The sequence below is a fragment of the Phalangium opilio genome, unplaced genomic scaffold (assembly GCF_054372755.1).
Source record: "Phalangium opilio isolate 3A_F unplaced genomic scaffold, DU_Popi_V2 ptg000024l_1, whole genome shotgun sequence".
In the NCBI taxonomy this organism is placed as follows: domain Eukaryota; kingdom Metazoa; phylum Arthropoda; class Arachnida; order Opiliones; family Phalangiidae; genus Phalangium; species Phalangium opilio.
In genome coordinates, this window is record NW_028324155.1 from 6,305,460 (window position 1) to 6,321,021 (window position 15,562).

Sequence of the window (15,562 nt, forward strand, 5' to 3'; positions counted from 1 at the left end):
CATCTCAGTTCAATTCCCTATTGGATTTCCCCCTTCCTTACCTTCTAATTGAAATGGAGGTTTACTCTGGCAGATAATTTCCCGCATTGGACCGTCGTTAGCATCGCCTTTGCCTTGGTGATATTCATCATGGGTCTCGTGTCCTTCTTCGCATACAGGTAAAGATAAATTTTAACTAACTTAGCACTTAGCTCGCGTATTGTTAATTTTGTTCCCAGAAGGTGTTAGTCTTAAGACGCCTGAAGTATTCTTTATTTAGAATGAATTTCATCCGTAATTTGCTCTATCGTTAATTAAATTCCTTATACAATTTAAACAAAAGATTTATGGGAAAATTCCGTATGAAACGAAAACCATTAAATTATTCCTTCAAATGAGAAATTCTGTAGCACCGTTCCGTTAATAACTCGAAGACAAGAAGGAAAAGATGTTAGGCTACTACGTGTTAGCTTGTAGTTGGTTAATGAAGAGAAAGCTGGGATGGATGTTAAGCAATTTCCATTTCTCAAAGTTGATACTGAATTAACTTTAAGATGGCGAATGAACTTTTAGAGCCGGAAGACTCTTTTCTCTCCGAGACTTGGGTAGACTCGAAGACATTTCTAATTAAGCCCTCACTTTATCTCCCCGCCCCTTTTGCTGCTTATTTCGCCAGATTCGACCGCGGTTTATAACTAGAGGCCGTTTTAGTAGTAATACTATTCAGAAGCAAATTTGATTGTAGTAATTTTATAATTTTGAGGTGCAAAACGAATATTATATATCGGGTTTCCTATAACCATTATCCCTCAATTTCGATCAGGCGATTACCAGTGCACAGTTTAACACTACGTCTTGAACTACAAAAACAGACTTTAGATATTGTTTTACTTCAAGTAATGGACTTCTACTTAAAGTGTCCAGTCTAGCGTAAAAGGGTTGAAAGAATGGTAACGCCTGTGAAGAAAAGAAAAGATAGCTTCGGTTCCTCTTATAGCTCTGGTTTTTTTTACCCCATCTTAAAGTTAACTTTAGTCTTGTCCCGAGACAAAGGACGCTTGGAAACAAAATTTCAATTAATATTCGGATAGTTGTACTGGTAATTTCCGGCTTGGTTCTCAAGGTTTATTTTTAAACTGGCTGTATGGTTCTTCTTCTTCTCTATTTCTTCAGACATTACAAGCTCGAATACGAATTGGCTTCCATGTCCTGGATCATAAAATGGGAGGACATCGCGACTGGTCGTCAAGGGAGGAAAATGAAACGAGCCATGGGATCTCGAATTTCCTTGAACAGAGCCAGTTTACAGGTTTGATATCCTCGTTTCCTTTGAACTCCCTAAAGTTACAGCTAGACTCAAGATTAAAGTCTGAACCCGAGACTCAATTTATTCTGATAACGTAACGAAGTTCTCTTTTACAAAGTTGTCGTTAATTACGTTGTTGTCTCAAAGTCTATATTTGCATTTTAACAAAATTAAATGTCTCTGAACTCGGTCCCGGAGTTAAGGTGTTTTGATCCAGGGGAGGGTGAAATACACGATCAAATTTCGTAAAACACGATGTTTAAATTCTTACAACGTCAACTTGTGAAACTTTTAAAATTTATGCAAAATTCAAGGAATAGTTTTGGTCATACTATAGAGCTATATCAGTTGAAGGGGGGAAACGTCACAGTTGGGCCTGCCAATAAACGGAGCCGGTTTTCACCCTCCCTCCGTGCGGGCCACTGAAGAACTCTATGCTAAATTTCCCGCACAATATGCCGCCTGGGCGGGGACTGGCGAAACCCCGCCTCAAAAGCTCTCCTTTCCCCCCGAATTGAAATAGCTCTATATTGGTTTTTAAATAATTTTATCTTCTTCTAAGGCGACCAGAAAAAAATGGTTCATTCTCCCTTTAATGAACTTTAATTAACCTTGCTAATTACTGTTATATTCTTTAATCCCCACCGGCCGGTGTGCAAACGCGATTAAAGCTTTGAAATTTACTTTAACAGACCCTTAATTTTCCCAAAATAAACTTTTCCCGATGCCAAATAGCCCCGTAAATTCCCTGTGGAATAAAAGCAAAGCTCTTCAATTTTAATAGGATTAATTTTTGCTCTGTTTTCTCTCTCTTCTAGAGTTCTTATTCCTCGGAAACCTTGGCCATGGCCGAAGTAGGTCGCCAATTATTTATAAAGACTGGCTACTTCAAGGTAAGAAACAATTTGGAAAACCTTCTGTTGTCTGAACATGTTAAACGGCGTGATGAAAGAGTTAAGCCTAATTTAGGCCTATTTTTCTTGCGTTTGAAGTCATTAACAGATGAACAAATCGATACTTAATCCGAGTCCTTAATCTAGGCCCATTTTTCAGCAACCTAATTTTGTCTATTTTTGACCTATTTTTCTCTGTTTCTCGCTTCAGGGAATGGTCGTAGCTCTGAAACCAATTCCTAAAGCCAGAATCGAGATCACACGACCTTTACTATTGGAAGTTAAAAGGGTAAGCATTCTCCTCCTCGATTTCATTAATCTTCTCCTTACTGAAAACCCACGTGACCTGACCCTAAACCCTTATGTAAGATAGATCTTCCCGTACCATCAACTTTAGTGTCACTTAACCCATGACCTAAATATATGTAAAGGGTAATTCCATTTTCTCTCTCTCTCTTTTTTCCTCTTCATCTTTCTCGGCAGATGAAAGATCTCCAACACGACCACGTAGTTCGATTCATAGGCGTTTGCTCAGAGAGCCCTCATTGCTGTATGATCACGGAATATTGCCCCAAAGGAAGCTTACAGGTACGATAGTCTCGTGCAATGTTTTTGTTATCGCAGTTAGAACCAATATAAGAAGGGGGGGGGGGTTACGGTATTTCTTTAGCCCCAGCGTTTCTTAGGGTTACGCGCTTAAATACGTTGCTTTCATTTCGATAGACACGAATATGGTATGTTTAGACGTACATTTCTCGCGAAAATTAGATTTCCGAGCGCTGGTCAATACCATTTGGTCGTTTATAAAAATGGAATTCAATTTTCTGTTGTACAGGGTCTGTTTATAATAGAAAATATTATTAAAAATAATAATAAATTACAGCTAATAATTTATATTTACTAATATTGCCTTTCAAAATCAAATTTTTATTGTTTTAACTTTCAAATAATATTTACGATGTCGTTTTGAAAAATTCGAAAAGTTAGGATTCCGAAATTTTCTAGTATTCCCTCAGTGGCGTGGTTGGTTACTAACGTCGGGCTTTACGCGGTTTTCAAGCCATCACGTTTAAATCTAAAACCATTTTTTTTGCTATACGCGAACGGACTTGACATTTTCTGTAAATCCCAGGATCATAAAACTGTCAAAAATTTTACTTCGGCTTTAGTTTTATCCCGAAAACCTAATTTTCTCTCTCTCGTAATCGTAAATAAGAGTGGTGAATTATTGATAATGAACACCTCGGGGCTCGTATATTTTCCAGGACATTCTAGAGAACGATGAAATCTCCCTGGATTGGATGTTTCGTTTTTCTCTCATGCACGACCTGGTTAAAGTAAGAAAACTTTCACTTGCACTTACTTCTGTCTGAGTTCCCATTGTTATATCCTAACTATTACTAGTAAAAAAGTCCTTTACGATTAGCCTTGGTTTTCATTTTAATTCGCGCGCTTTAATTGAACTATTTCTCGAGGTATACCACGTGCAACCCACGTGTTTTGCGAATACAGTTATACTCCTTAAGCCTTGTTTTAGAATTATTTTTAATTCGCGCGCTTTTAAATGCCACGTGCTTTTGCGAGGAAAAAAACAAAGAGATAAAACCTTCTACCATCATTGCAATCATTCCCAGAACCATTTATTTTAAATGTCACCTAAAAGCGAAAATGACGTATAACTTGATTTATCAAGGTTTATTTACACGGTTATAAATGGTTATCTGTATTTATAAGCTGAAACGAGATGGTGTAACCCTAAATTATTAATCGGAAACAATATTGCCATTTTGCTCTTGGGGAATTGGGATCGTATTGTAGATCAGACCCATTTATTTAAGGACCTGAGGACGGATACCAATAGGTCCGCGGGCATAACAGCTAGAGTTCAAGTTTGTTATGCAGCAACCACTCTATAAAGTAATTGTTTATTTAAAGGGAGGTGTATATATATATAGTGTTTTGATCTTATGGAGGTTATTACGGATTAGACGCAATGTTTCTTCTTTAAGAAGTAGGCCTATACTATAGAAACGGAGCGGTCGTAAAAATGTTAGACGCTATACTTCAAGGTCCATGTTCCTTTTTAAGTAGAAATTATGACCCTCTTCTATCTCGATAACGCGCCGCGGCTTGGGTCATTTTCGTCCTCAACACTTACTTTCTTTCCTCGGTTCAATTTTCTTCCGGATGGCGGAAACCAATCTTAGCTATATATAAAGTACCGTTGGATTATAACCTAAGCCATACCAGAAGTCTGTTATTTCAAAGTAAAACAAAACCACTTTCACGTATCATTCGAATAAACTTAACCCACGTAAAATTACTTCGAGCAATTCACTTCTGAATAAGCTAACCCTAACTCTAACCCCATTCGCTTTATTTATAAAGCCATTCCATCATTCAAAAGTTAACGGAAAACCATTTTATCCCATGAGGAGATCACTCTGTAATCTGTTTCTATTTCGTGCTAAGCTTTTCTAGTGATGGTTATGAGCTAGTTGCATGGTATGTACTTTTGATGGACCTTTCGAAAGCGCGGGAAATTTCGGAGCTAGTTATTATTACTTGGTCAATAAGAGAGCGAGAAGGGTTTAGTTGAACGTTCTCTCGATTCCCCACGTGTTATCTTAAGTTCCATCCCAATTTTAGGCCGGGCCCGTCCATCCGTCCGTCGTTCAGACTTAATTGAAATTTTAGAAGTGGGTGTGGCAGTTGATTTCAATTTATACCTTTTCCTCTCTCGTCTTCATATCGGGTTTTGAAGATCTAACTAAGCTCAGCTAGAGCCAGCCCCCAAAAAGGTTAACTTCGTTAATTGAGTAAGCGATACTGGTAATCCCTAATGCTTAATGCCTTTGATAAGGACTTAGTTTAAATTTAAATAATTTAGAAATGTATTTAATTCGAGAATTTTATTTAACGAGATTAAAGAACGCTGAAGTTGATTAATTTTCTATAAGTAAGGGATCCGGTATTTGGCTCATTTTCCATCGATTTTATTTTGCCTATTTTATACCACAAAAACAATTAATTTTTAACCAACTTTAGGTTGTATTATTTTGCGTGAAAGCCCCTTAAAGAATATGTTTGTTTTAAAAATGGCAGGGCATCGCTTACTTGCATAACAGTGAAATTCGTAGTCACGGTAATTTAAAGTCTTCGAACTGCGTCGTTGATTCCCGTTTCGTCCTCAAAGTGACCGATTTCGGTTTGCACGTGCTAAGAAGTTACGACGAAAACGAGAACGAAGATTCCTACGTTTATTGGAAAAGTAGGAATATGGGAAAAATTTCATGCGTACATTTTTTGGACCGTGATACATTAGGGGTGGCTTTTGTCCGTTTGTCTACGTAAATAGGAAAGCTATGGACGGCGCCGGAACTGCTACGAATGGAAGAGCCACCGCCGGAAGGAACGCCCAAAGCGGACGTCTATTCTTTCGCTATTATTGCTCACGAAATTGTTTTTCGACAAGGCCCTTTCTTCATGGGCAATCAGGAGTATTCACCTCAAGGTACAGTTTTACTGATGGACTTGTTTGACCCAAGTTTTGAGCCGTCTCCCCACGCGCCTTTATATAAATTTCCCTTTAAGTTTGAGCGCGAGCTTCCCAGTCTCTAATCAACTCTTAATTGAATTGTTCAGAAATCGTTAGTAACGTTCAAAGTGGTAAGACTCCGAATGGCCTATTTCGTCCGCTGCTGGACAGCGGTGACTTTTCGTGCGAGCCGGAAGTGCTTAACATGATTCGAAGGTGCTGGTCCGAGGACCCCGTCGAGCGACCTGATTTCCATAGCCTCAAGATGATCGTTCGACGTCTCAACAAGTGGGTATTCTTTCTCGTTGATTTCCTAAGAACTTGTCCAAATCACTTAAAAACTTTAGCTATCCCCCGTTTAATTTATCTGTCGACGCCCCTGTAATTAAACAAACATTCGTAATTGCAAAGATCTTTTCTCGGTGGGCCTACCAAGGACCAACGAGAAGGGAAACATTTTGGACAATCTCCTCTCCCGGATGGAACAGTACGCCAATAACCTCGAGAGCCTCGTCGAGGAAAGGACATCCGATTACTTAGAAGAGAAACGCAAAGCCGAAGACTTGCTCTACCAGTTACTGCCCAAGTGCGTCAGTGTCTTCTTTCTTTGACCTACAAATCCCGGCCAACCCTAACCCCAACACGCGACGCTTCGATTTAATTCCAAGAAGGTTCGTGTTAACTTTGCTCTCTTTTCTTTTCGAATTTTCAGGTCCGTCGCCAGTCAGTTAATCAGAGGAGAGTCCGTCACGGCTGAGGCGTTCGACGAAGTGACCATTTACTTCAGCGACATTGTTGGTTTCACGCAATTATCCGCGTCCAGTACCCCGATGCAGGTTGTCGATTTACTGAACGATCTTTATACGTGTTTCGATTCCATCATTGAGAATTTCGACGTCTACAAAGTAAGTCTTCAATATCATTAAGCCTAACCTTTAAGCCTTACGCGTTTTCCTTAAGCCTAATCACGCCCGTGTTTCATACCTAAGCCTAGTTCCTTAGCTAAGCCTAATTCTTCACTTCATTCTTAATAATCTACAGGTAGAAACGATAAGCCTAATCACGCCATAGTTCCTTAGCTAAGCCTAATTCTTCACTTCATTCTTAATAATCTACAGGTAGAAACGATAGGAGATGCCTATATGGTCGTTTCCGGTCTTCCAATGAGAAACGGGTGCTTGCACGCCAGGGAAATCTGTCGGATGTCATTGGCTTTATTGGAAACTGTCAAAACATTCACGATACGTCATAGACCTCAAGATCAATTGAAACTACGAATTGGTATTCATACTGGTAAGTTAATATTTAAAAATTTTTCTTCGTACCAATTAAAAATTTAAGAGAGCCCCCCCCCCCCCAAAGAAAAAACAAATTAAACCCCAACGTCAAAAGAGTTCATCTTGAGTTAAGCTGCTATACGACAGACAACGAGGATAAAATTTTTAAATTCGGATCTTCCCAGAAATCCCCTTCCCTCGGGGTCTTTGCTAGCGCAATCTTTCTTAAATTAAAGTCATCTTGGATTTTAAATCGATTTGACAAGAAGGTAATTAAGGAAAGGGATTCCTTCCTCTTTTTTTTAAGGAAAAATAAGATAGGGTGGTAAGGGGAAGGACGGAAAATAGTTTGGCCAAGGCTTGTTGAAGATCGAATTAAGGGTTGAGATAGCGTACCACCACCATGTCGGGGTTTATTAAAGACAATCTCATTGGCTTGTCTTCCTTCTCGTAATCTTAATTAAAAGCCCACGCTTGCTTGAACGAGCCAGACGTCCCTGTTATCCGATTGATGTAAATTGCGAAAACTAAAATCGATTAGACGAATTAGATTAGACTATTTTCTTTTCCCGCCAGTTTTAACGTAACGTGTTCATCCGCGTCAATTTCCCCCGTCGTAAAACAAATTGCGTTTCAATAGCTTGAATTCAAATCTTGTTAAGCCTAATTATATGTAAAATTATGAAAATTGAACAGCACGTGGTGGAGTTAATTTTCTCGCGCCAAATTTTTAAATGTCTAGAGGGCGAAATGTTTTCGATCAGTTGATTACTTTGAACATCTTACGTACTGGTAGTTTTTAATTTTATTGGGTGTTTAATTTAATTATGGAATAGTTCTATTCCAAAAAAATTTGCTTCGTTTAGAGATGGTTGGAATTCGCTGCGGATAGGGATTTTTTTATTGTACGTTCATTAGAACAAAGTTCGGTGTGAGAAGTTTAACTCTGGATAAGGTAGAATTTAGAAAATGCAACAAAGCTCAATTTTATTCATTTGAAATAGCTGCGAAAGAATTAAATTTAACGGAAACAAATTCCTTTTACAACCCCTTTCTTTGAACACGATTTTCGATACGATTTTCGATTATTGCCTTTAAGGAACTTCGAAGCTAGGGCCTATATTAAATTCGAATTAAAAAAAGCAGTATTTCATTGAGAATTTTAATCTTGCCAAAGCCAATCAAATTCTACGGAAAAATCCTTCCTTTGAAGCTGAACTTCTTTTTCTTTAAATTTTGTTCGCGAATGCCCTGTGAATTGTAGTGAGACTGATTAATAGGAAGTTATATTGTTAATTCTAGCTTCCACTTCATTAATAATAACCTTACGAACAGACCAAAATAGAAATAGGTACTCGGGGTATAGACCTAAGTTGCATTTTAAATGAAAACAAGTTTTTTTTTATTTTCTTTTCGTGGAATTCCGAATTGAAAGTTTAGGTTTTTTTATTTTCATCTCGTGTTCTCCGCATCTGATCCCATTTTTCCTTTTCTTCTTATACTCCTTTCTTTGTCAATCCTTAGTTTCCAAAGGTTTTCATATAGACCTACCATACATATCCTTGTCGCGTAATAAATGCAACCTTACCAACGTTTTCTTTGCATCCTAACTAACTGGGCCCTAGCTCGCTCTGTACGCGTCCTTATCCATCATCTCTGTCCTTGGATTAGGGACGAGAGAAACCAACCGTCTTCTAAAAAGAGACAGGGACAGAGATGAAAAAAAAAAAAAGAAAAACCGCCAACGCTTGGTCGCCCTTTCGTACTTTTCTTATTAGCCTAACGATCCAAAGCGACATCTGAAAAGTATACGGGTTTCTTTCCTCTTTCAAGGGATAAAAAATAAGGGTCAGGCCACATGAATTGCGCTAATGGGCCTACTTTGAAACTTTAGTTCCTTTTGGAACATTTAGAAATATTTTAAAGACGTGATTAAATGTGTTTAATTATTAATTGAATTAAGTATCTTATTACACGTCTTTGGGTATGAAGTTATAGTATTTTAGCATCTTAGATCGCCCTAAATTTTCTATTGAAAAACTGTTTTTCTAAGGTGAATTTTAAGGCAAAGCAAGGCCTTTCAAATACTCTATAGGATTAGCTAATATAGATTTTTTCGCGCCAAATTTACCTGATACCTTATCGATTTTGTATCACACCTTTTAGGGCGTTGATAAAAATCTTTTCGCACGTGAAATTGACGTTAAAAGGCTCGCCTAACTTCAAATCTTTATTTATACCTTTTTACCCTTAAAAAAGGCTTCTTCAAAGAAATCCCGAATGTATTGAAAAGTCTAAAGAATATTGAAGAAATATTGAAATTTCTTATTGAGAATGCTAAGTAATTTAGTTATGGATAACATTTTAATTTTTATTCAAGAAAGAATTAAATAAATTCATGTTAGGTAAATGCTTCAGGTTTAATGCACGCTGCTTTTAAAAAATACCCTTAAAACCTTCGGGGCTATTTAACGTTAATCAGTTTTTGTTTAAAAAAAGTCATTGATGATTAAAGTCATCCACTTTCCGTACATTAATCTTGATAGATTGTGATTTATTAATGCATCAAAGCCTTTTTGTAAGCCTTAAGGATTAAGGCCTAAGAACCTTAGAACCTCGGTTAGGCCTGAAAATGTTTTTTTTTAAAACAAAACGAAAAAATGGTAGACACCCTAAAGTCCTAAACAAAATTTATTGTCAACACAAAGGTTAACTGGTTTTACATAATTTAATTTTAAAAATATGACATGAATATAAAATAATTTCACGCAACGTTGAGTTTAAATTGAAAAAAGGGTGAAAGATGAGGAGGGTCCACAAAGATTGTGTTAAGCCTAATACTTAAGGATTAGGCCCGAACTAGGCTTAGGATTCATGATTTGGTTCGTCTGTATTTTTAGGTCCTTGCGTAACGGGGGTCGTTGGTCTCAAAATGCCTAGATATTGTCTGTTTGGAGATACGGGTAAAATTAATTTGAATTAAATGATACGTTAATTTTAATTTACTTATAATTAAAGTTTTTTTTTTTTTAATTTGAAGTTAATACCGCGAGTCGAATGGAAAGTAATGGCCTTCGTAAGTTAATATATAAAAAGGCTTTTTAATTATAAAATAATTATTCTGTTGCGAGTGTACTTCAAATTTAATTAATTTACAGCGTTAAAAATTCATATCAGTCCCGAAACGAAAAAAGTCTTGGATACCTTTCAAACATTCCGGCTCGAATTGAGAGGCGAAGTCGAGATGAAAGTAAGCCCAATTTCTTTTAAATTGAATTAGTTCTAAGTGCTTAACGTTATTCCCCATTTATCGCTAATTATACGTTCCTTTCGTTAATTATTCAGATTGATTAGTTTTTTCCGGGTTACTTTAGATCCTTTAATTATTCCCAAAGTTAATCTTAATCTTTTATGTAAGAAGTATTTAATTGATGAACCAAGTCTTAAGATGGATTTATTTATCCAGAGAGATAGAGTGCTAGTTGCTTTAAAAGAAAGAGAATGAGAGAGGAACAATAGTGCTTTAATCGCAACTTAGAAAGTAATTTATTTTTAATTGAGCTAAGCCTTAGTCAATCACTCTGAACTTATAGTGACGTTATTGTCTGATCACGCGCCATTGTTAAGCCTAATATGTTTACAACATTGCTTTAAGCCTAACTCTCAACGGAATTTGATTAGGGTTAAAATTAAAACAGAAAGTATCTAAATCTTATTAGGACTTCATTAGGCTTAACGAATCCATTTGACGCAATTTCACGTCCAAATTAACGAGATTCAATTAAATTAATTCAATTTTATCACCCGACTTAATTCACCATATTACCATATTCTAATGTGTCCCTAAAAGAAAATGTCTCACTCTTCCTCCTCCTCCTCAATTCCTAACTGTTAGGGTAAAGGCAAAATGACAACGTATTGGCTATTGGGTGAAACAACGGACCCGGGATACTGTCCCACCGAATTAGGAGAAGAGACCTTAGAAATGGACGATAAGGTAACCCCTTTTCCATTGTTGGATACATCAAGTCCCGCGTCTCGCAACAACGTTATCGTAAAAACCAACAACGGACGCGATATCAGAAATAGGGGGGAAATAATACTGAGAGAAGACGCGTTAGGCCTCGGAGAGAGCCGAAGAAACTCGACAGAGGTCATTCAGAATCACGCTACAAACACCAAGATAGAAACGAACATCTGAAGAAAAACGCGAGCGACCAAGTAAAAGAAAGAAATGATTTCGGGAAAAGAAAAGAAAACGCGAGTTGAACGATGTCGACACTGTTACCAACAGTATGGAAACGTAAAAAGGGAAATACGCTTTGAAAAACTGTCTTTCCTCTGTCTTTCTTTGTGTGTGTGTGTTTGTGGACAAGGAACTAAGTTACAGACACTGACGTTTAATGGACTAGTCGCCATCGAATGGAAATATACGCCACCTGAAAGGTACTAAAAGGCATTACTTACGGGATTTGAATGGTAAAAACGTTTATAGTTGAAATGTAGTAATGATTGAAAGGATAATTTCCTTTGTTCTTAACTTATTGTTAAAGAGTTACTTAATTAAGTAATAAGGGGCGATTGAAGAATGGTACGGTAACATTAAGGGGTCCGGTAATGACATTGTGAACGACTGGTAGCATTGCACAAACCCAAATTTGATCTATTTAGGCCCCTACACTTCGCGTCATTTTAAAACCCCTTCTTGATAACTTGACAGTACCGCACTGCTATATAATCAGTAACGATTGTGACATACTTACAACTTGACCCCATCACTAAATATCACGACCCTGTTGACCTCTCTTTAAAAGGTTTTAAACCCAGAGAAATACTTGCCAGCCAGGTTGGTATTGTACCTACCTGATTCTGTCTCAGTCAGGCAAACAAAATTTTGGCCTATAGGTTAGAAATAAACCTAAATCCATCACCACCTGCTGAACCGAAAACTCTCCACAACACGAGCTAAACATTGAAGATTTTTAACTCTATTTTTCATTTCTCGCTTTGAAAAAGTTTAAGCCGTTGAAACTAAAGTGAAATGCTGGTAAAACAAATTTATAACGATGGGGAAAAATGCGGAGTTCTATATTGAAAAGAAAAGAATATAAAAATATATCAAATGATGGTAAGAGAATGTTAGAGGTAAAGACAGAGATTTTTCGTTTTTCTTTTTGTTTCACCCCGACGTGTTTTTCTCTTCCCTTCGGTTTGTGACAATAAAAGTCGATGTATATTTATATTTTTTCGCCTGAATTTCCTTTGAACATTACGTCTTTGTTTTTAAAGCCTCGAATTTAATATATACAGGGTGTTTATGGCATATTTTGTAGACCAATATTCTTATTTTCACCTAGTTTCAGCTTCCTATAGGTAAAGTTGTTTGGGGTTTGGGAAATTTACTTCTATATACACCCTGTATAGTTGCAAGTAGCAAATCTTTACGAAACAAACGCTTTTGAATATTTGACGTGAATCACTTTAAAATCCTTTGAAATGGAAATAAACTGTTCGGAGTTGCTATTTTCAGACTCAATTCCCTCGGGTTAACGTATAAAATATTGAGTATTACTAACAAATATAAAAGTTGTTGCCAACAAAATATAAGCCTTTTTGCAAATTTAATGAAGGAAAAACGGCTACAAAACTTTTTTTTTTCCTATCACTTAATCCGCTATGAAGACAATTTTATAGCAAGCGTGAATGAACCATTGGATAGCAAAAAAACTTTAAGTTATTGAAGCCCCTTAGGGAATGGGGCTAATGGAAAAAGTGGACTTTGGAAGAATAACATAAAAGAAGAGAAATTAATCGTGAATAATATTTCCCTTGTTTTGCTACATCCTTAGAAGGGGTCATTTTCCGATAGATAACCCTTTAAATTCTCCTCATTTCAAGCTTGCATTCTACTATACCTAGTTTTTGTTCTCAGAATAAATTTCTCATCAGAGGGGAATTGGAATTAGGTACTTACCTTGGTACTCTGCGTGTCTTTTTATTAGAAATTTACCCTTTTCTTCTGGTTTTTTTTCCTAATTTGGGCGGAATAAGTATGTACATCAAATGAATCCAGCAATTATGGGCAGAAATAAACCAGTCCAATTTTTGGGACTGTTAAACAGAAGTCCACGTAGTTGAAGTAGGTTTTCAGAATGTTGCATTCTTATCCATGGCAGGGAGCCATGGAAAGGTCACGAGACAGAATAGACTACAAAGGAAAAACTATTTTATAAAAGTAACCGATCCCAAGGTTTTGTCTCCTAAAACGTATCTTCCATTCAGCTTGACTAAATCGGTGATGTATTATCGGCAGCTTTTACCTCACAGTGTAAAGATATAGCATTGGCTGCCATTTCGGTTCTGGTAACTCTCCCAACTTTAAAATTGTTAGGTTTCGTGTCCTTTCTTTTGGTAAGTTTTGTAGTTTTATCTTTTGTAGGCCTTTTTGTGGGTTAGTTAAAGCCTATAGGCGTCCAGAAAAATCCTTTTTATAGCTCGCGAGAGCCTGGAGAATGGGCAGCCATAACTTTCGGGTATCCCATGGTCTCTCCTGATATGCCTACAACTTAAGTGTAAGAGGGGGGACACGCTCCGTGTGTTTCTGGTGTATGCTGGACAATTGAGATCCATTATGTCGGAAGGCTCTGGAATGGTTATGCTTGGACGGACGCGACTTTTACTACTTGATATATATCTTTACAACTACAGCCTTAGAAACGTTCAGTCTACTGGTAGAAAACTGCGCATTTCTTTGGTTATATCTACTGGTTCTAAGGTTGGTGGTCATGGCTGGTTCTCGGGTGAACCAACATCCGGTTGGTCGCTTCAAGCTGCTTGTTATGGACAAGGGTATCGGTTTACTAACCGCCGTCTTTTAGCCTTAGAGGGAATGGTAAAGTTTATAAAACCTATAGCCAACCTTTCTCGAAGGCTGTCTTCAATCTATTTTATATTGTACCATTACTTTTAAGGTCAAGATACGTTACAGTTATGTTCGAGGATATGTCTACATTTTCTGACAACGTACTCTAAAAGTTCTTTATATATTGAAACTGATAAGGGTGGTAGGTCAAAACCCTTTCAAGTTGACAAATTGAGCAATAAGAAGACTTGAGTGACGGCTTAAGAGATCAAAGATCACAAGTACTTGTTGTCCTACTCCTCTAAAGTAATAGGACTACAATGTCTGAAAGAGTACATTGAAAAAATATTACTTAAAGATTTGTCTGATCGGTGAAAAGAGTATGTTAATTTGAAGACTAAAGTTTGAAATAAGGCAATGCCAACAAAATACGTTTAAAATATTTCTTTATTTTATTTACAAATGTTCTGTACGTAAATATACCAGGCAATACAGTATACCAAGTTTAAAGTGAACAAAACGAAGTGGCATTTTACTAAAAGAGAAACTGAAGTCTGTACCCACAGTGAAACTCCAGTTTTTTCCAAGAGCTAGTTCAAATTTTGCTTTCAAGTACATCATGATGCTAGAAACATCTTCCACTCCGTACCAGATGTAGGCTTTGGCTGTTACATACAACGTGTATTCAAGCATATATTCGTCCATGTTTGTGTTCAGGATTAGGATACTTTCCATGATTTGGGCCACTTCTGTATAGAAAATTAAAAGAAAAAAGGGAACTAAAAAAATTACAATATAATTAAATTATAATGTCACCTTCTGGGCTAGGTTCCGCGAGGGTCAATGGTGAGATCGCTCGTTCATCTACCGGGCTTTCGAATAACCTCCTTCTGACGTCATTAGTTTCATTGTCAGTCTCATCTTCGTCATCTGAAAAACGCAGAGTCCTAGTCGGCGACATGGAGAACTATTAATCTTGGATGAAATTAAAATTAAATATGAATTGTTTCTAACATTATCTTTAGAATTTAGTTCACGATCATCGAATCTTTCAGGGTTTTATTCCAACTGTAAAAAAAATCTTAACCCCATATTGTTTACGCAGATTAATTTCGTAGGCCAAATTGGTAAAAAAATATAGACCACGTGATCGAGACATAACATCTTCAACGAGCTTTCCGAGTGCACCCATTGCGAAGTTTGAGTTATTTCGGGTTATAAATTTAGTTAATTGGAATGTCAAATTAAACGGACTAATGAAATACAGCGTGTTTATCAACATTACTGCGAAATTTAAAGGTAGGAGTAATTTTAATTTATTTTGAACTGTTTAAACAAAAAGTGTGTTAAGCCTTGGCAGGTATCGTACACAAAACATCCGGTGCCCCCCCCTTCTTTGACTGTATTAAGCTTTATTTGAAGATAACATTAAATGCCAACTCGCTGTATTTCAGTTAATTATAACCTAATTAACAATTTAAAGCATTGCCGTCGTTAGACTTTACTACTACCTTCGTTAAGCCTAATTTTTCAAAAACCTGTATTTACTTTAACCTTTCGTCTTTCAATGACTTATTTCATTATTGATTCAAAAAAGAGAAAAAAAATCTAAAGAATACCCTCGGATACTTTTGTTATTTCTGAAACTAAAAATACGCTTCGTTAAATGAAGTGAGTCAATTAGAGTCTCTTGTAAATAACCTTCAT

General features: G+C 36.8%; 3 protein-coding genes across 3 annotated transcripts in view; 2 read left to right on the plus strand and 1 right to left on the minus strand.

Moving 5' to 3' along the window:
- Window positions 1-12,233, plus strand: part of LOC149692466 (atrial natriuretic peptide receptor 1-like) — a 34,341-nt gene extending 22,108 nt beyond the window's left edge. Inside the window, exons 5-20 of the mRNA XM_089868223.1 lie at window positions 74-158; window positions 1,153-1,288; window positions 2,104-2,178; window positions 2,390-2,467; window positions 2,662-2,766; window positions 3,444-3,515; window positions 5,284-5,449; window positions 5,537-5,692; window positions 5,824-6,004; window positions 6,153-6,302; window positions 6,429-6,621; window positions 6,835-7,009; window positions 9,894-9,956; window positions 10,034-10,069; window positions 10,152-10,243; window positions 10,889-12,233. Coding sequence (XP_089724349.1) covers window positions 74-158; window positions 1,153-1,288; window positions 2,104-2,178; window positions 2,390-2,467; window positions 2,662-2,766; window positions 3,444-3,515; window positions 5,284-5,449; window positions 5,537-5,692; window positions 5,824-6,004; window positions 6,153-6,302; window positions 6,429-6,621; window positions 6,835-7,009; window positions 9,894-9,956; window positions 10,034-10,069; window positions 10,152-10,243; window positions 10,889-11,194 — 2,069 coding nt within the window. The 3' untranslated portion in view covers window positions 11,195-12,233. The remainder of the gene's footprint in view (window positions 1-73; window positions 159-1,152; window positions 1,289-2,103; window positions 2,179-2,389; window positions 2,468-2,661; window positions 2,767-3,443; window positions 3,516-5,283; window positions 5,450-5,536; window positions 5,693-5,823; window positions 6,005-6,152; window positions 6,303-6,428; window positions 6,622-6,834; window positions 7,010-9,893; window positions 9,957-10,033; window positions 10,070-10,151; window positions 10,244-10,888) is intronic.
- A 348-nt stretch (window positions 12,234-12,581) lies between these two features.
- On the plus strand, window positions 12,582-14,334 carry LOC149692467 (uncharacterized). Its single transcript, XM_089868232.1, has 3 exons — window positions 12,582-12,959; window positions 13,045-13,885; window positions 13,965-14,334. The coding sequence occupies exons 2-3, from the start codon at window positions 13,625-13,627 to the stop codon at window positions 14,010-14,012; spliced, it is 309 nt and encodes a 102-aa protein (XP_089724358.1). The 5' UTR covers window positions 12,582-12,959; window positions 13,045-13,624; the 3' UTR covers window positions 14,013-14,334.
- Window positions 14,295-14,816, minus strand: LOC149692468 (uncharacterized). Its single transcript, XM_089868231.1, has 2 exons — window positions 14,672-14,816; window positions 14,295-14,604 (listed from the first exon to the last, which is right to left on the minus strand). The coding sequence occupies exons 1-2, from the start codon at window positions 14,814-14,816 to the stop codon at window positions 14,312-14,314; spliced, it is 438 nt and encodes a 145-aa protein (XP_089724357.1). The 3' UTR covers window positions 14,295-14,311.
- Window positions 14,817-15,562: the final 746 nt, after the last annotated feature.

Excerpts from the sequence above, each read along its gene's own strand:
- LOC149692467 (XM_089868232.1), top strand. The coding sequence starts at position 13,625 with ATGTCGGAAGGCTCTGGAATGGTTATGCTTGGACGGACGCGACTTTTA. Across the intron at positions 13,886-13,964 it reads TTTTAGCCTTAGAGGGAATG|GTCAAGATACGTTACAGTTA; the intron begins GTAAAGTTTATA and ends ATTACTTTTAAG.
- LOC149692468 (XM_089868231.1), bottom strand. The coding sequence starts at position 14,816 with ATGTCGCCGACTAGGACTCTGCGTTTTTCAGATGACGAAGATGAGACT. Across the intron at positions 14,605-14,671 it reads CGCGGAACCTAGCCCAGAAG|AAGTGGCCCAAATCATGGAA; the intron begins GTGACATTATAA and ends TTTTCTATACAG.